The 20,583-nt window shown below is 44.3% G+C and overlaps 2 protein-coding genes across 2 annotated transcripts in view; one reads left to right on the top strand and one right to left on the bottom strand.

The window, feature by feature from the left end:
- The window catches only part of LOC306924298 (teashirt homolog 1-B-like), a 44,647-nt gene extending 35,605 nt beyond the window's left edge, over window positions 1–9,042 (bottom strand). Inside the window, exons 1-2 of the mRNA XM_079502767.1 lie at window positions 8,902–9,042; window positions 8,069–8,709 (exon numbers count right to left, since the gene is read on the bottom strand). Coding sequence (XP_079358893.1) covers window positions 8,069–8,108 — 40 coding nt within the window. The 5' untranslated portion in view covers window positions 8,109–8,709; window positions 8,902–9,042. The remainder of the gene's footprint in view (window positions 1–8,068; window positions 8,710–8,901) is intronic.
- LOC306924299 (prostaglandin reductase 3-like) lies at window positions 9,040–14,811 on the top strand. Its single transcript, XM_079502768.1, has 2 exons — window positions 9,040–10,653; window positions 13,551–14,811. Exons 1-2 carry the CDS (start codon window positions 10,340–10,342, stop codon window positions 14,482–14,484), a joined length of 1,248 nt encoding a protein of 415 aa, XP_079358894.1. The 5' UTR covers window positions 9,040–10,339; the 3' UTR covers window positions 14,485–14,811.
- Window positions 14,812–20,583: the final 5,772 nt, after the last annotated feature.

Below are 20,583 nucleotides of genomic sequence, written 5' to 3'. Positions count from 1 at the left end.
ACCACATCACCACAGCCGGGAAGCGAGAAGACACCATGATCACTAATACAGAGTATTGATCGCTGAACTGCTGTGTGCTGGTGTTTAAAGGGTGGGTGCATGGCTGTATGAGCTGCTGGGGCTGTATGAGAGGGGCCTAACAACACTGACAAGGGTAAAGTGTTATTTCTCTCACACGCAGACAGCTGGACGAGGGAGGGGGGAGGGAGGGAGGTTGAGGGGGACCACCCCCCTCCCCCCCACACACTCCACCAGGCAGTAATTCTTAATTGACACCTGTCAGGATAATGGCGGCAGTCACAGCTGCTGCGGGAGAATTTGTCCATCGTCCCGTTCATCTGTCAGCTCTAATACCCGTTCGAAAACTGAACCCCCCCCCCCCCCCACCCCCCCCCAACTCCTTTCGCCACTGGACACGGATGCACGCCCCCTCAGCTTTCCCCAATCCTGTCCTTCCTGTCTAGCCCCCCCCCCCCCCCCCCCCCCCACCCCAACACACACACACACACACATCCCCCGGCGGTCCTCTCTGTCTCCGAGTCTCTCCTATTCTCTTTCACTCCCCTGCATTTCCCTTACGATCTCTCCCCACGATGTGCTAATAATTAAAAACAATACAAAGAGAAAGAGAGCACCGGCGTTGTTTCTGTCCAGTTTTCTGGCCCTTCTGACGGCAATGTCGAGAAAGACAAGGGTTGACCACGCAAAGAAAGGAAGAACAGGAAAAAACAAGGGGGAGAGAGATTATAAAGTATTTATCCAGAAGAGACGGGGACGTGAAAGAAGCTTCAGAGAGGAAGAGAGCGATAGAGAGCGAGCGGGGAGACGAGAGGGGAGAGATGAGGGGTATATATACACGCAAGAGAAAGAGAGAGGGGGGAGAGAGAGAAGGGCTGGGTGTCCTGGGTAGGGCTTTGCTCCTCCACTGTAGCAGGCCCATCTCGTTTGTCTGTTTGTTTGTTGGCATCAAAGAAGTGCCTCTCACTCCGCACAGCCCGTCCCTTGCTAACTGATGTAATGAGCGGGTAAGCTACATGTTTTCCTGTAGCCGAGATATTCAAATACTTATTAGACAAAATATTCCGTAATTGCTCATCTTTTATTGATGGACGCAACGTGTTAAAATTTGCAGGCTCTCCAGCAGACTCTCTCCCAACAGCAAGGAGAGAGGGCCTCTGGAGGAGGAGGAGGAGGCTCACCGCTGATCAAGAGAAAACATTTACACTTCTGCAAATCTAATGCTGTACTTAAGAAAATTTGAGATGTCAATTTCTTTCCTCTAAATGTTGCACGACCGGTTCTCTCCTCAAACGCCCCCTCTTATCTTCTCACGTCTCAAATTATGCTTAAAGAATTTAATAAAACAACCACAACAACCTATGAAATATTTTCCACTAATAAGCTTTTAGGTCTAACATCCCCACTGTACATTACAACAAAATGTAATTACTCAGCATTTAACACAACTATTAGGAATTAAGCACCTTTAACAGAGGGCCGATAACAGCAATGTTGCAGGTTTCTTTTCTTTTTTTTGCGAGTCATAGTCACATTTCCTGACACTGAACTCTTAAATTTGTTGTGCTGTAGACTAGAGTGTAGAGACATTGGGGGCAAAACATTAAATCCTTATTTGAGGGGCAGTGAGGACTAGTCAGGCTGCTTGTCAGGCCAGTCCCAGAGGGCTGGCTTCTCTCTGTATCAGACCTGATCTTCTAAAGACTTTATTTTCTCTCTCTTGTCTCATGACTTGTTCCTGTTTTTTTATTTTTTTATGAGCTGTAGGCAAAGCAACAAAAACACACATCTGGTTGCTTTAATGATATGATTCGCCATCATACTAAGCCACCTTCATTATGACCTCCCACAGTGACATGCTAGCTGCACTTAAGCTTAAGGTGTGTGTGTGTGTGTGTGTGTGTGTGTGTGTGTGTGTGTGTGTGTGTGTGTGTGTGTGCACACGCACATGTGTGATTCTGTGTGGCAGTCTGTGTTCATAGTGTGTGTGTGTGTGTGTGTGTGTGTGTGTGCATAAAGTGAAAGGGTGACTGTGACAGTGTACTGCTGATGGTAGCAGCACGCCCCGAGGGCTGCTTAAAGTGAGACTGGCCTGGAAAGGAAAGTGTATAAGAACAAGAGGGACGTGGCAAAACTATTGGGGTGAAAATAAAATACATCCGCATCAATGCAAATAGAAAAGACAAAGCCATTCAGAGCACAACGGGACACAACTGAAACCTCACTGTGATCTAACAACCACCCTATACAGCAAACTCTGGAGCACTAGCTTAACCACGTTCAACCTGGTGTCCCCATGTTCAGAAATGTAAAATACTACTAATAATAGCGAAAATAGACGATCTACAAGCTCACAACGTGTCACGCTGCAACACGTCGTAAGCTTGTAAATTGCCTATTTTGATAGCCATTGTACGATGAATAATAGGGCTTAAGAGGTTAGCTCCCAGAGTTAAGCTAACACTCCGGGGTTTGACTGTGCATAAAGCTTAATATACTATAACATATACTCCTATAGGCTACAAAATATAACACACAAACTAAGGCGCGCACAAGCATATAAACGCAAACACAGAGGTGCTCGGGCGAGCAAGTGTGGAGGCATTAAAAAGAGCGAAGCTGAGCATGTTTGACCTTTGACTGGCTCAATTCCCAGATGCAAATTTAACTATTAGTCTCAGAGGGTGGCACAAGAGCAAAACTGGCTATCGACGAGGCCGATCGATGCCACCTGCTAACGACACAAGCGCTCCAATTAGCGTAACCTCTAGCGAGGCACGGAGAAGACAGCGTCTGACCGCCAAGCACACACCGAGGCAAGGGCTGGGGAACATACGACAGAAGGAAATAATAAATACACGCTGTGGAGGGGATCTGTGTGTGCCTCAGTGCTGCTCCTGAACATCCCAGGTTCAGAGCAGCCTGCAGAGGGTCTGGCTGCCGATACAGAGACGGTAATGGCTGTTAGGAGTCGTATTTTTACCACTGTGGGAAGTGGAGAGACAATGAATGCACGGCCCCCCCTTCTCACTCGTTGTGCAGGGGCTGAGTGAAGAGTGTGGTTGTTGTTGCTGCTGCTACACTGGCTAAAGTTAGTCATTCTAGCAATGCTAAGTTAACGCGCTGTGCTGCGTTGATCACTGAACGACAGACGCATGCATGTACGCGCTGCTCATGAATTACAGCACACACACACACTATGCTGTTCTAAATGCTACATTTAATCACACACATTTAATCACACACACACCTGTTCTAAATGCTACATTTAATAAACACACACACACACACACACACACACACACACACACACACACACACACACACACACACACACACACACACACACACACACACACACACACACACACACACACACACACACACACACACACACACACACACACACACACACACACACACACACACAATAAAAATAAAGTTATTAGTCCTTGGTAGCAATGCAAAAATATCAGACCTAAAAACAAAAGCTTTGACAAAAATGTGTTTGACTTTCAAGCCTGAATGCCATTTTCTTTGCCAAGACCAAAAATCACCTTCTTCTGTTTTATTTCGTGTTTTTAATGTAAAAGTATTACAAGTAATAATAACAGTGTTGTAATTTCCCCGTCTTTTGGGGAGAGGGGAGCGGTAGGCTACAAGAGGCCAATACAACTCCAGCAACGTAAAAGTGAAAAGTACACCTAGTGCACACTGGTGCTCCTCAGGCCGTTGATTTAGAGCTGGGAGCTACATAAATCTCGGCTAGCTGATTATTTCGAGGGGAGAATATCACATAACAGCATCGTCAAGTAAGAGCACAAAGGTCGCTGTGTAATCTTAGCTACCCCGGGCATGCTAAACCATTAATCCCTGGGCACTGGGTTTCTCCAGCTCAGAATATACTCTGGGAGAACTTCAACAGGCATCCAGCGCACGCCATAATGACCCCCACCGCCACGGCGACGAGTGGCGTGACATAAGCTTTCATATACGAGTAGCGCCCTCCTACAGCCAAACGGTATGGAGGAGACCCTATCATGGTGCAGTGTGTGTGTGTGTGTGTGTGTGTGTGTGTGCGAGTGCGTGTATATTCAGAATACCTGAAAACAATATGTAAAAACCTCTCAATACTAAAAGCGGAATTTCTTACAAATAAAAAATATGCTGGTTACGGGATTGGCCTATACTACTTCCCCTTCTATAATATAGAATGCAAAGTAGTATCATCAAATAAAATATAGTAGCTTGAACAGGTCTCAAACAAATGTTTGTTAAAGAAATATTCCAGATTCCATGACAAAAAAACATAAACTCTTCCGTAACAACATCCAACTTTAACTATGTAACAATGCTTCATGACCTTGTAATAAGCGCACGCGCGCACACACGCACGCACGCACACACACACACACACTTTGGACAGCAGAGCGAGAAAAAAAAAAGGTAATGTAACATTAGAACATAATAAATAGGGGAGACACACTGTAGCCAGCGCCATTCCATGCAGTGGCTAAAGAAGTGGCAATTCTGCTGGGTCTGCCTGCTTCTGCCAGGCCTATGCTATGTTCCGCGGTTAAGAGCAAAGGGTTTTAGTGAGGTCATTAACTGGCATTGTCTCCTGACATGATTAGTCAGGTAGCAAAGTCCATTTGTCACCTGCACAGGCAAATTGAGTTGGTCCTGCACTAGGGGCTATGGGGACTGTATAATATCAACTTGATTACATCAAGGCAGCTGCGGACTTGACACCTTACTGAATTTGTCAGCATTAATCGTTAGGGCCTGTCACAAATCCATCAGCGGTACAGATAATTAGGGTATCTCTCTAATGAAGCCGAGGGGAAGCAACCTTACCTTTTTTTATCTCTTATAATTAACCACTGTCTTCCCCAGGAAAAGAGCTGCGTGGTATTTTCTTTTTATATATACCCATTTCCTCTAAAGACTAGTAGTGTCTACGATTCTAGCTGGCCTAGAATGAAAGACAATGTCACTCCAGCTACAAAATGTGCTCATCTTTCCCAGGACTCATCACCAGTAAAAGAGTTATTAAAACACAGTGGGGTGTAATCTGCAAGCAGGTATACATGAATGGGGAACACCCTGGCACATCATGTGTATTTGATGGCATTTGCTACTTTGAATTTCCACTAAGGTTTGAGAATAAAAATTCCAAAAAATGAAAATGGATCGTTATCACCAATGGTACAACAGACATAACATCTAGACAAGTAGACACAATTTGCAACACACACACACACACACACACACACACACACACACACACACACACACACACACACACACACACACACACACACACACACACACACACACACACACACACACACACACACACACACACACACACACACACACACACAGTGTTCAGTATAAAAAAATAAGAATGAAACTATGCAAAGCCAAAATTGGAAATGTTTTCATGTAACTGCGAAAGGTTAGCTGTACTCTATTTTCGCGTACAAGCAAATTAATTAAAATCCATGCCCGTTGAGACGTGAATTTAATATGGTCTTGAAATTTTGGAAGAAAAATAAAACAATACTACGGTAATTACATTATTGTTGCACAACTATGATGGAAGCCTTTGACTTTTTAACATTTTCTTTTTCCCGCTGTATAATTTGTAAAAGTGATAGACTATACTAATAGTGTGTCTTTGGTCTGGGATGACTGTATGTTTACTGAACCTGGCTTTCAAACATTTAATAAAAACAACTCAAATACTTAATCACCTAAACCGTATACTTAGTTGACCAGAGTCCCTACTAGGCCCACTCGTGTTTTCGCTCTACACTTAATATCTTCGCCAAAAACAGCAAATCTTAAAGCTCACAACTCATCACAAGCGTAACACGTTGCGCGTTTGTAGATCTGCTATTTCCACGAGTTTTAACCCCAGGACAGGGGCGCTATAGGGTCCAAGCGGTTAATATTTGCCAGGACAAAAGAAAAGGCCAGGGGGGGGGGAAGGGCACCATTAAACCTTGCAAGACAACTCCAGTATACTGTTGGGAGTTTTGGATTCACTGAGCCCCTTATTTCCATGCTTACTCCCACCATGAGCAATTTCCTCTCTGAGCAGCGATACAAAGGGGAAGACAAGACACAGGTCAGTAACCGTTCCCAGTAGACCATCAGCCATGTGTGTGTGTGTGTGTGTGTGTGTGTGTGTGTGTGGTTATTTGTTGCACTGGGTGGGGAGGGGGGCGTAAGGGCGTTATCTCTTACCAACTGTCATGTTTGTGGAAGAACGGAAAGCAGTCCGTTTGCCAAGCTGTGATTGACCATTCCAACTCACGATGTGCTCAACGACAGGCCAAATGGATCAATGGAGTGCGCATGCGTGCGTGCGTGCGTGCGTGCGTGTGCGTGCATGTGTTGTGGAGAAGAGACCAGTGGGGGATCAAGGTGATGCCATGTGTTAACGCTCACATCTACCACGAGAACGAGGAAACATTACTCGGGTCCCTGCAGTCTTGACTTGGTTCTGCCTTCTATGCCATGTGATTTGGTACCAAAATCGCGAGATGATAGTCACAGAGAGAAAGAGCAGCACCATATCTAAGACTAACGCCTTTCTTCCAACTGTGTGCCAGAATCATGTGAGCTCTGTGGTAGAAAGAGAACGCACACGCACACGCAAGCACACGCACGCACACACACACACACACACACACACACGCACACACACGCACGCACACACGAGAGAAAGAGCACTGGTTGAATGTTCTGCACAGCCATCCCACACAGCTCATCACTGGCTCCCTACTTAAAATGATAAACCTGCAGAGTTCAAAGTCTTGTGTGCCTGGCCCTCCTGTTCGGTCCGCTTTGCACCCCATATTTCAGAATCCTCTTTAAAATTCTATAACTGTCTTTTGTTCACTCCAGTTGTTAATGCCCAACTTCAAAGGCTCAGCCTCATTAGCACAGAGGTAGAAACCCCTGTCACTCATTTACATTTTGTTTAAAGGCTGAGGGGGAGACGAGAGAATGGAGTGGAAATCCAAATCACTATCACGTCAACCTTGTCTGACTTGTGCCCAGCGCCAAGCCAACATCTGCTTCTATCAGTTGGTCACATTGTAAATATTACACTTCCCTGCAGGTGTGGATATAGATTTCCTTGGCAGAGTAAAATGTAGGAAGAATGTGGGGAGAACTTGGATAGGAAGTTAATAAAAAACAATACCTTAAGAGGGGATGGTAAGTGGTGAAACATGTAACTTTACAAAAAGGAGTGATTATGGGATTTTCTTTTTTTGTATTTTTGTTTTATATTCAATAAATTCAAGCCTTTAAATCAGCCTTTTGTATTTCCCCCTAAAATCAAGAGAATTACAGATTTCCCCTAAAATCATAACTTTCTTTTTTTGTTTTAATTCCTAGTTGAGGCAACAGGGGTTGTCCTTTGACTGGCTAAATCTGTCAGAAGCATGCATGTCTCCATGGAGAGATTTATTGATGTTTATCAGGGATGAATAGATCAAAGGCTGCCACATGACAGGCGATCAATCACGCATCAAATCAAGGATGGCAATCCTCTAATAAAACAGAAAAGAAAGAAAACCGGCTCTCACCAGTTTTCTTCCCCTCTTTCTGAGTCAATTATTCATCATTACTCACTCTTGGACCTCAAAAGGACTCTTTTATCCCCCCATAACATGCAATTTAGCTTATTCAACCAGTCTAAGAGAACTTTCCGTGCAAGTGAGAAAAATCTTACAGTGCCATTGAATACGCTTTGTCTATGCGCAGTGGTGCCAAACGCCTAAAAAACATAACGGGTCAAACAACCAAGTTGCAAAGAATAATAATAATAATAATAATAACCTAATTGAAATTGAGTTACAGACTGGACGACAGCATGCAAAGCACCAGTACACAATGGGAGGTCAAAGGGGAGCTATTTTGATGTTGTAGATCTAAATAAACAAGTCCACTGCACTATTATATCGCCTGTTGGGAAATGGTGGGTGAAGCCAGGAGAGGCGTGCGCTCGGCTCGGGGTGACGGGGTATACCTGCTGATCGTCGCGGGTCTTGCTGCTTTCTCCTCGGCATACTGACCGTCACTTTCCACGGTGCTTCTCATGCAGGAATGACAAGAAGAAGTCAATCAGTGGAGAAAAATCATCCCGTGGCTTGATCTCGGAGCGAACTGACAAGATTTCTTTTGAATTCTTATTATTATTATTCTGGCTCTGTCTTTTTTCCCCCTTTTCTTTTCACTAATTGTGGGATTTCAGCAACCCGAGTCCACACCTGAAGCTGTTACAATACAGATATTGTCCTGTCCTGAATTGTAATAGGCCAAAAAGCGGTTTTCGGTTATTAAAAAGATGAAAGAATCTCGCCAGTTCCTGACATGTCTATCAAAGATCATCTTTCGTCATCTCTCTTATGGCAGGGGGGGGGGGGAAGAGGCAGAACCTCGAAGCCAAGTTTCAGTCACTCCCCTGCTGCCATCGGGAGAGGAGGGAGGGGGGGCAGAAAAATCACTATCTCACGGTGCTACTTTGTTTCACCTTCGCACCACCAAAAAATAAATAAACTCAGATCGTAACAAAAACAAAATAAGTCCAGTGTTGAGGGCGCGAGCACCTTTGATGTGTAATCCCCGTGCTGCCCACGGCTTGTTTCTTCTCTTCTTTGAGCCACAGATCTGAAACGAGAGAGAGAAAAACGGGTAGAAAATAAGACAGGCGGTTAGATGGTTAATGTCAGTCCGTCACCACGCCACCTCGCTCAGCCCCCGGATCAAGCCTCACCGACAGCGGATACTTTTCTCTTCCCAGCCCCGGCGTTGAGTCGGTCGGGCAGGGGGGGTGGGGGGGGGGACAAAAAATCTACTTACATTTTTTTTTCTCCAAGAGTCGTGGAAATTCTTTTCACTGTCGGCCGCCGCTCATCTCATCTCTATCTCATCCAGACATTATAATGTAATGCGGGTGGTTGATGTGGTGTTGGTGGTGTTGGTGGGGCGCCTGCCCTGCTTCTTCACTAAAGAGAAACAAACAAGATGCAAGGCATCCACCCTCGAGAAGAGATCGACATGAACTAATTTCTCTTCTGTAAACTCCAGGGAGTGAAGCCGAGGTCTCGTCTGTCTGCTCGCTCCGGAATATATAAAAAAGATTCGCAGCCCCGTTGGTTGAACGCAGTGGATCCAGAAGCGTTTCAGACAGCCTCAACTGATAGACAGACGCATCGAGTGGCTTTTCCTGCTCCATTTTACTCCTCCCCTCTCGTACGAGCGTCACCCTGACAGTAGAGCCTACCTGTCAATCTTTTTAATTGTCTTGTTTTTCCCCTCAGCTCAGTGCTTAAAAATCCAAACGACTGACAAAAGGAAGCCACCGGAGCCAGTATACGTGCGACGATGTCAAATTCACTCTTTGTGGAAAATAGGCCTATTGATAAATCAAGTTTATGGGCAAACTTTCGCACGGCAAAAAAACAATACATATACGAGGTTATCACAACAACTTTGACATTTTCTATAATAGTGGACATTACGTGCATAATACTATCTATTATACTAAACCCTGCAGATCGAGTTGTACAAAGCACTGACGCTGAAAATAGTGCATTATTAAAGACACCATGTTTTGGTTGCAGTTTTTGCTACAGGGCTGCAGGTGTAGTAACAGTGATTCCCTGCAAGTACATGTGCATGGGCGCACTCTCATGTTTTGGCAACACTGCATCCAAATGGAAAAGCGTTTTGCGTCTGAAGCTCAAAGAAACACGTGCTTCTTCTTCCTTGGATTATTTTTGTTTAAATATATTCCACGCGTTTGACTTTTAGGGGCGACCAGACGCTGTTTGCTGATCGGGGGGTGTTTTTTAATGTGTTTTATTGTGGGAGTAGTTTACTGGTTGAGGCATAATATAATAGAGATGAGGATTGATTTGTTTCACCTTACTAGGAAGTGAGTGTCGTGTCCGGGAAGGGGAGGGACTCCAACGACAAGAAGTCTCCCCTATCTAGCACTGTGCTACAGTACAAGGTTGCACCGTTGCAACATTTTAATACGAAATAGCCCGATTCTAAAGGTCGTATTTCATTCTTAAGGCATATAGATCTCTCTGCGCCACTGCGATCCAAATTCTAATTTTAACCGCATTCATTTGGCGTGCATGGCCTCTTCTAAACCCTGCCCGATGTGTGCACGAAGAGGATAGATAGCACAGGGGCTAACGATAGTACATTATTATTATCGTTGCAGCAGTTGTAAATGCACACCATCATCATATAACCCGTGAACTTTGTCCCATCGTCGCTTCATATAATGTCCAGCTCGTTGTTGTTGTGGGCAAACAGCAGTAGGAGGGCGCTTGTTGCGGTGATCGGCGGCGGGGGGCGCAGAGGAACAACCGACGCACTTTGTGGTGGTGCTGGTGGAGTTCATTCGGTCGCGCCGCGGCGCTTCATTATAGATCTGTCATACTCTGCGCACTTCATGGATTTCAAAGGATCCTCCATACCCAGCTCCATGAAAAAGCTGGTCGTCACCAAGCTTAGTCAGGATTTCAAAGCGGCCGCTTGTTTGCAGACGGTTCCAGTCCCGACACCTGGCGACGGGGACTTGCTTGTAAGAAATCGGTAAGTTTTCTTTTTTTTTGGAAGGCGTAGAAATTGGGTACAACGCTCTCCTTTTTTTGTCGCTGCGCCTGCGTACTTATATGGATCATAGACGGACTTATGGCGTGTTATGAAGATATTTAACGCCTCTCTTTGATGTTGTGGATCTGTTGTAATTATTGTTAATAAGTTGTTGGAAAAAAAGGTCCACTTACCTCGATTTAAACCAGCTAATCCTACGGTGACAACACCTGCGATCATCATCACAAGATGGAATAATACGTGAGGAATAGCCTACTACTGTATTCCAAGTTCCGCCCCTACATTTGTCTATCAATCCATCTCGGCATCTCGCTCTGTCCTGTCTCCTTACGTCACCAACCTGCAAACAGAAAGTCATCGGGGGGTACATAACAGCAGAGCAGAAAGGCACGAATACACGAGTCCAGATTGAGAGATGCATGCAGGTTTGCATGCAGGCGTATATTGCTGCTGCAGAAGCATCATCACCCATATCAGCCACAGTTTAAACAGCCGTGTAGTTGATCTGTGCCACATAATTGTCTCTCATTTTGTTAAATAGGTTTACACAAATTCACATTTATAATTGCTACTCAGATTCACACTGTGAAACCCTGAGTGTTAATTTAACTATATGAATGAGTACATTTAACACAGGATTTTACCGTGTGTGTTGCAAATCAATACATGTATTATTAGACCAAAATACGCGTGACAGTGTTATTATGAATGACATGCATGTGAACGGACACCTCTGACTCTGACCCAAACCCTTGGTCTTGCATAGCATGCATCAGTATTGCATGCATGGAAATGTGATATGCTCATTAAAAACTAGTAATAAGAATCAAACCTATTTGAACACCTAAAGAAGGAGTTCTGTGGACCAGGTTAGCAATCACATTATCCATGACTTTTAAAATGTAACTGCTATTATAATGCAAAATATACATGTATGTTGTTGTATATACATATACGGTTCCTAAAGAAAACAGAATGTGCTCATCTAAAGCGTTTTCACAATGAGAGAATGCTGGGACAAGGAATGATGTGGCCTTTACAGGCTTGCTTACACCTTGAAAAGAAGCATTGATGACCTGTGGTCGTAATCTGTAGCCAATCCCTTTTTTCCCCCATTTATTTTTTTGGCCACCTATTGGTAGAAATACATTATATAAACAAATGCATATAGTTTTCGTACTCTTGTATCTGCAATAGTTCTGACCCACAACTATGATGGTTGTCATTGAAACAGCAATTACTCAAGATAAATTCCTACGTGACAGGCTCTTGCATGTATCCCACCCTTACACTTGGTCAAAATTTATGTTATTTATATTGCACAACACATTTTAATCAAGCCACATAAATATGTCAACAAATGCATAACCTACACATGGGACATCGGACATGGAAATGTCATCAATGCTTTTTTATAACTGGCTGTTTTTCATTGCGCTGACAGCCTAAGTAGTTAGGGCAAAATTAACCGTTCTTGTAGCATTTTTAAATAGCACATATACCCATGACAGTAAACCCTTGCATAATCTGGCCCCCATAAAGCAAAATGACCCAGTGACCTTTAGGAACTAATGCAACATTTCTTAAGTGGAACGCAGTCTCTTATACAATAACACAACCATCACTGAAAACTTCAATAGCGCTCTTCTCCCCCTACTGAGATGTACACGTCTATTGGGTTTTAATGATAGGACCGCAGTCCGCAGTATATTATAGTTTTGAGGAAAAAACTGTAATGGTAATAGTGATATAGCTACATATGTGTACTCATCAGAAGAGTCCCTCCTCCTGTGTTAAGAATTATAAATATAATTGAATTTATGTGTGGACAAATTGTTTTCTTTGTACAAATGACTGTAATTACCATTACGTCTGACCAAGACTGTTTTCTATGTGAACTGTAAAAATGATTAACATAGTGATGCTTCCCCCCCCCCATTCAATTGAGTGTGTGTGTGTGTGTGTGTGTGTGTGTGTGTGTGTGTGTGTGTGTGTGTGTGTGTGTGTGTGTGTGTGTGTGTGTGTGTGTGTGTGTGTGTGTGTGTGTGTGTGTGTGTGTGTGTGTGTGTGTGTGTGTGTGTGTGTGTGTGTGTGTGTGTGTGTGTGTGTGTGTGTGTGTGTGTAAACTGAATCCATGAATAGTCAAATCACAATATGTTACAATAATAATTTGACCCAAAGTTTGCAACTTGGCTACAGTATATTGGCATCATCAGTGCTCAATGTACAGGTGAACATACACCATGAAACAAGCATTCATTCTAATTTCTGCTATAAAAGAAAGTTAATTATTTATTTATACGTTCCCACATGGGAGTTTTTTTCTTCTTTTTCCTCCTGTGTTATCAACGGTAGATGTAAACAACAAATTTCATGTTGAGGCAAGAAACAACAATCCACGATTTTAAAAATGCAGTTTGTTCTGCAAGTCTCTGAAGACAATGAATCATGACATCATGCAATGTGTTTTGTGATACAAGCCTTTGCCTGTCAGTGTAGGAGCTTTTCTTCAAGAGAACAGCGAGTCATTGCCAAAACAAACCTGTGTGCTTGCACCCCGTGGTCACACATGTTTCTAGTGAAGGAGTCTCAAATGTTGACCTGATTGATTCTATGATATATTTCCTGTTTCTTCATTACGTAAAAAAAAGAAATATATTGTGAATATACTATGGTGCCATAGTCAATATTATGATCACACTGTGTGTGTGTGTGTGTGTGTGTGTGTGTGTGTGTGTGTGTGTGTGTGTGTGTGTGTGTGTGTGTGTGTGTGTGTGTGTGTGTGTGTGTGGTATATATTGTATATTATGTGTATGTATTTTCTGATCTATATTTCTTTATTGACCCAGTGTATTTCATCTGTGTTCCCATTGCAGTTTTGTCGGAATCAACGCCTCTGACATAAACTACTCTGCAGGCCGGTATGACCCAACGGTGAAGCCCCCGTTTGATACCGGTTTCGAGGGCATAGGTGAGGTGGTTGGCCTTGGCCTCAGTGCCAGCTCCCAGTACACCGTCGGGGACACGGTGGCCTACTTCAATAGCGGGGCCTTTGCAGAGTACACGGTGGTGCCAAGCAAGGCAAGTGTGCCAGTTCCCTCGGTGAAGCCTGAGTTCCTGACCCTACTGGTCAGCGGCGCCACGGCCTACATTGCCATGAAACGTCTCGGTGACCTGGCCAAAGGCGAGACTGTTCTGGTCACCGCAGCTGCCGGGGGAACGGGACAGTTCGCCGTGCAGTTTGCCAAGCGGGCCGGCTGCCACGTGGTCGGGACCTGCTCCACCGACGAGAAAGCGGGCTTCCTCAAGAGCATCGGCTGTGACAGGCCCATCAACTATACCTCGGAGGACCTGGGCCAGACGCTGCGGAGAGAGTACCCGCAAGGCGTAGACGTGGTCTACGAGTCGATAGGAGGCAGCGTCTTTGACCTGGCGGTCAACTGTTTGGCCAAAAAGGGCAGGCTGATTGTGATCGGTTTCATTTCTGGGTATCAGAGTGCGTCGGGGATCCAGCCGGTCCGGGGGGGTACGCTACCGGTCAAGCTGCTCCAGAAGTCAGCCAGTGTCCGGGGCTTCTTTCTAAATCACTACCTTGCTGACTATAGCGAGGCTATGGGTAGTATGCTACGAATGTTGGCAAAAGGGAAGCTGACGTGTGAGGTGGACCACGGGGACTCGTCACCAGAGGGGAGGTTCGTAGGCCTGGAGTCAGTCTTCAGGGCCGTGGACTACATGTATGCTGGGAAGAACCTGGGGAAGGTGGTGGTGGAGGTGGCACCACCCTCCTCCGTTAATCAAAGCAAGCTGTGACGCACCAACCAGACTGCTAACGCTGCTGTCGCTTGCTGCTGAACGAGTCACCTCTGCATATCGTAATAGAGTGATTGCAACCGTTCATTACTGTGATCATCCAAGTTTAAATGACTACTGTGAAATCTTTGTGTACATCACACCTTGAAATAGTATTTTTTTACAATGCTGCTATTTGACGATATAATTCTGAATGTGTCTTTTTAACCAAAGCTTGTCGATACAATCGTTTCAGTGACTGAAAGTTGTTTCTGCCTGAATTTATCTCCTGCTTTGTGGAAAATCTAAAAATCTAATAATAAAAACCACAATTATTTTCAATTATTACACAAAGCGTTGGAAATGTTTCTCTGTCACACACTCTCTGTCACTCTCTCTGTCACACACACACACACACACACATATACACACACACACACACACACCACTACAGTATGAGTTTATATATTTTAAGTACAGTTTAAGTATGCTTATACCTGTGTCAGAGCTTCTAATTTTTATTTTCTCTTATGGGTCCCGTTTTTTTTTTTTTTAATAATTTGAGTCGATATGCATTCCTATGATTGCTGGTAGCACTCTCAAGCACTTTATATACCCATAAATATTTTATGATAGACTTCATTGTTTTTCTAATAGGCCTTAACGTTGCTGTGCACTTGTCAAAAGTGAGTGCCGCTCCAGGTGTGCTTGGTATTTCATTGCCTGTTTGTGGCTGACAGAAACGGCATTCACATAATCAATCTTTCCATTCACATGCCCCAAGCTGCACATAATAAAAAAAATTAGTCCAGCTAACCAGAACTTGGGCTTGAAAATACCATTAGTTTTCCTCCCAACAAGCAGAAAACCACTCATACTAAATGTGCTGTGCAATGCCCTTTGACACTATTCTTTTTCATTTCCTTTTTTATGTTTTTAATTTCTTTTGGAGACACAGGGGGGAATGCGCCACTTAGGCCCCAGGAATGCTAGTCAAATGACTGTAGCTACTTAACCACATCACAAAGGAAAACATTGTCATGTCACTTATAGAAGAAAAGGTGATCTCCCTTACACAAATAACCATATTTGGATGAAAGGGTGGGGACACCAGAATATTTATATGGCTTGCTCTTTAATAGTTTTAAAGTTAACACATTCAGAACGGGAACCCCTTTTGGTGTTTCAAGCATTATGTTATACTTTAGCTATTGAAAAATAGCAGATCTACAAGCTCATAGCCGCGCTACGAGCTTGTAGATCTGCTATTTTTGTGAAAATGTGGAGCAAATCTTTTAATACGTATTCTTTCAGAGCGAACATTTTTAACTAAATCTTTGCTTCTGGGGGGTCTCTGGAACAACATATTTTGAGATGGGGGTCAGTGGCCAAATACAGAAAATTCTGGAGGTCCTTGACATGAAAAAGGTTGAGTACCACTGACACAGAAACATAGGTTTTTCAGAAAACTTAGAATTCAGAAGCCTTTTTTGTAATCGACCTCAATCCAAAATGGGTTAAAGGGGAAGAGGAATTCCTCTTTTTTCTTGAAAAGCTACATCTGTGGCACAGTGGTTCGTAAATAAGTGCCTGGTAGTCCCAACTCCCAAGGTTCAAACCCATCTGGGGGTCTGTTTGTGTTCGCATGGGGTTCCTCCCACACCACAAAAAAAAAAAACTAACAACATGCATGTTTAGGGACTGGGTGGTGCTGCTGTGTTCAGGCAACCTACAATATAAATAAAGGTCAGTCATAATAATAAAATGTTAAAATGGTCCGTGTTGTATTCATGTACTGTAATGTATGTTAAAGCAAACACCTGTTCCCGTCTGGGAGGGAGGGCTACGGCGTTCATGCTCTGTGAACATGATAATACCTCATCCAGGTGGCCGCTCAAAAAATAGCCCAGTGTGAAATACGTTACAGGTGTGACCCCAGCATGCAAAGCTGCTATCATCGCCAGATTGCGTCGGATATCAGAAAAACACACCGCCGGGCCAGGGCTGTTTGAACAAAAACACTTATTTTAACTCTGGACCCCGTATGGGCCCATTTGGTTGCATTTGTACACACACTGAGTTACAAATAACTAATAAATTAATGCTGAGGATAATACTGTGTGCAGTAAATAAAGTGTAACCGTACTCAATGTCCTCCTCACTCAACAACGATGAGGTACTTAACCCCTTTTGGTGTTTTAAACATTATGTTATAATTTAGCTATTGAAAAATAGCAGATCTACAATCTCATAGCGCGCCACCGAGTTTTTTTTAAATTTCAAGGTCAGGCCAAAATGGGGTAAAGGGCATTGAAAATGTTTTCATCACGTCTCAACATAATTGAGTAACGTAATTTTATCCTGATAGAATTCTACCTCAGTAGTCAGAACGGTGGTGTTAATGATATAGCATCCATTTGTCACATTACTCATTCAGGCCAAAAAATGAATGAAATATGACAAATGCATACAAACACCACACTTGGTATGCAACAATATTATATGTAAACATCTTCCAATTAACTAATGAACTATTCACTCAAGAATCAAGATTAAGAATGTAATTGGCCATATATTTTGATCCCAGTTGATGTCTACACTACAGTACAGAACATCTCTGCCTCAGATAATCTGAGACCCTGCTCCCCATTTGAAGTTTGTTGAGCCGTGAGATCCCAGATTGACGATTCCCAGTGCAGTGGTGGCCGACTTCACCCCACAAAGTGTACGGTATGAGGGAACATCTCCCAACAACAAATTAAACTTGACTTTAGCGCAGCCAATATATCGTCTTATTGCCTTCCCTATTTGAGTCAGTATATGGGCGAAAATGTTTTCAAACATTTTCAAAAAAGAAACCTACAAGTTTGTAGATAAGCTATATTGATTTAGTTTTTTGAATAGGGCTTAACTGGTTTAACAAAATAAATTGTATTTAAGTGTTATCAAATAGAAACTTTAATCAAATCAGTTTTTCAAATTGATTGGAAAATTCTGCAGTTTTTGACTAAATACATGTCCAAAGATTTATACAATGGTCTAAAACTCTGGCATCGCTCGGGCTCTAGAGCTTAGTAGCAACAATTAGCACAATGGAAACATCCACCAGCCGTTATTGAGCAACTGTGATCACCTTCTGAAACGAAAAGACATGGTGTTCACTCGGGCGTTACAATTACGAGAGCATGCTTTCACGTGTGTCAGCCACGCGAAAAGGTGAGCGGGGTGAGGCGGCTGGACGTACGGTTGCATTTAGCATCCTCAAATAGGCCTACTACATGCGTTACGATGCTGAGGGAGGAGGCCGGGTCTGCCGACACGTGTGTCTCTCTTCAATTAACAGGAGAGGCCTTGTCTGTGTATCCTCCAGGGCCCACCTGTACCTCCCCTGATTAGTGAGCAGTCACAGCCCCAATTAGAGAACACAGCAACCTGGTGAGACAACAACACTCTTTATTTAATTGGATTGTATTGCCGTTCGGAGGCGAGCTGCTAACCTGTGACGTATTGCAGCAATCTGGGAGAGTGGGAGGCATACATGAGATACTGAAGACGGGGTAGAAAGAACGTTAGACTAACGTTCGTGCGAGTCCAATGCTATTGCTCTTTTATTGGTGTTACCTGCGACATCTTATACGGTTGTAGTATGTAACCGTGCAAAGCACTGTGAAGAGAAGCGGTACGCAAATTAATGTATTATCATTTGATCAGTATTACTATGCAGTCCCAGTGCATACGTACACAAATGAATGTATTATCATTTGATCAGTATTACTATGCAGTCCCAGTGCATACGTACACAAATTAGGATTTTCTTTGTTCTTGTATGCGTTACTATTAGTCCTTATAGTTACTGTACGTCGGAAGATGAATATGCTGACAGCAATGGAGCTTGTATTCCAAAAGACAATGTATTTTCTTAAAAGTACTAGTAGTACCCTATCTATGCATGTTCAGGAACCAAGATGGCAACACACTCACAGTACATGTTTTCATTGTATCGTGTTAACATTCACGCATGCCTCAAACTGGTCTCCTTTTTCTGTCTTTTTTTTCCTTCTTTCTTCCACACAGTCCCCTAGCTGGCACATGTGGCAGTTAACAAAGACATCAGCCACCTCATAGTGTGGGATGGCGTTCTACGGCTCCAGGCACCTAAGGGACGGTGCCTACCTGCCTGCCTGGCTGGTTCTGCCAAGGATCCAGACAGTCCGGTCTCTCTCTGTGCGAGTCAGTCAGACCCTCGGAACACCCCAACTCCCTGAGCCCCCCCGTCATTCCAACCCCCCCCCCCCCCCCCCCCTAATTATGAAAACCTAAAACCCCACTCAACTAATTAGCCACAGCAGACCCCAGAACTGTGAGTAAAGGTAAAATAAATGGCTTCATCCATGTGTGTGTGTCTCTCTCTCTCACACAGACACAGACACACACACACACACACACACACACACACACACACACACTGTGTGACACACACACACACACACACACACACACACAGTATGTGTATGTGTATGTATATATATAGCCTACACACACGTGTGTATGTGTGTGTGTGTGTGTGTGTGTGTGTGTGTGTGTGTGTGTGTGTGCGTGTGTGTGTGCGTGTGTGTGTGTGTGTGTGTGTGTGTGTGTGTGTGTGTGCGTGCGTGCGTGCGTGCGTGAGTGAAAGAGAGGAGCACACAGGAATAGAAACAAATGAAGTTTTCAAGGTTCTTTTCACAAGCACTTTCTATGGCCAACTAAAGTCATTTGTTAAACTCTTTGTGACACTAGCTTTGTGACATTTGTTTAGGGGAGAATGAGTGCGTGTGTGCGTGCATGCAATTGTGCCTGTATGAGCATGCCACACACACCCAAGTGTGTGGGTGGTGCAGACACACACACACACACACACACACGCACGCACGCACACATGCATGGCACACGCACGGCACACGCACACCCTCACATCTGCACGTGGGTGTCTCTGTGTGGCTGGCAATCTGTCCGCCTGTCTGTCTGACAGTGGCATGAGAACTCAGTGGGACATAAATTACAATATGCAGCAGTGCCACTTGTGCAGTCTCAATGAAGGGGAGGAATAACTTTCTTAATCAAGTTCCCCTGATTAATTGTAATAAAGGTGTCATCCATAAACGTGTCCTCCTGATTGAGTAATTCGGGCTGGGAGACAGTAAGCACATCCCCGGTGATTGGGGGGTTTGTGGGTGAGGGGGGGTGGTGGAGGACAGGGGGAGGGAGGGTGGGGGGGGTTGGTTGGAGGTGTGTGTGTGTGTGTGTGCGCGCGTGTGTGTGCGTGCGACACAAATAGCTGCGCGGCACATGCACTGGCATCCTCCACGGACAGCCTTCGCACAACTGACAGTTATGAAATACAATTATCAGTGTGATCTGCTTAAGAATTCATCATCAGCACCTCCACTGCCCAGTGAAGACATTCACAGGAAGAGAGGGGGAGGGAGGGAGGAGAGGAGAGGAGAGGAGAGGGGAGGGGAGGGGAGGGGAGGGGTGTCACCGCATACATGCAGGAGAGGCCTTGCTGATTAAATGACATTTTTATTTTGTTCAACAGATTGTTCGCGTTACGTTACACCGCGACGGGAGGAGTGATAGGAAATGTTGACGTTGTTTTGTTTTGTTTCTCGTATACTCTAGTTTATTTTCTTATGAACCCCGGCTATTATACTACTGGAGGTCTTTGGGGTTTTTTTTGGTTTTTTTTAATACCGCCTGCTCCGAGCGTATGGCAGCATGGCGCGCCGATATGATGCAATTTGATTGCAGTTTGCTCTCCCATCTGTAAACATTACAGTATTGTGGGTATAGGGGGAAAAAAATGAGAAAAGAAAACAAGTGCCAGCATTTGTATTATAGAGATAAAAATCACACTCAACCACATACATCATATTATGCTACATACATTAACCCTTTAGCCGCCCCAGCCAGCCAGCCAGCATGGCCTCTGGAGGGGGCTGGGCTGGGCTGGGCTGGGCTGGGGTCCCTCCCTCTGCCTGTGTCTGTTGAGATGTAGATCTATGTGCAGGTGAAAGGCAAGGGCACTACTCACCACGCCGACCGGGATTAATGACATCATCACTGCCATCGCCGTGCTGA

The sequence above is a fragment of the Electrona antarctica genome (genome assembly GCF_951216825.1).
Source record: "Electrona antarctica genome assembly, chromosome: 6".
Lineage (NCBI taxonomy): Eukaryota > Metazoa > Chordata > Actinopteri > Myctophiformes > Myctophidae > Electrona > Electrona antarctica.
This window is presented reverse-complemented; position numbering and strand designations above follow the sequence as displayed.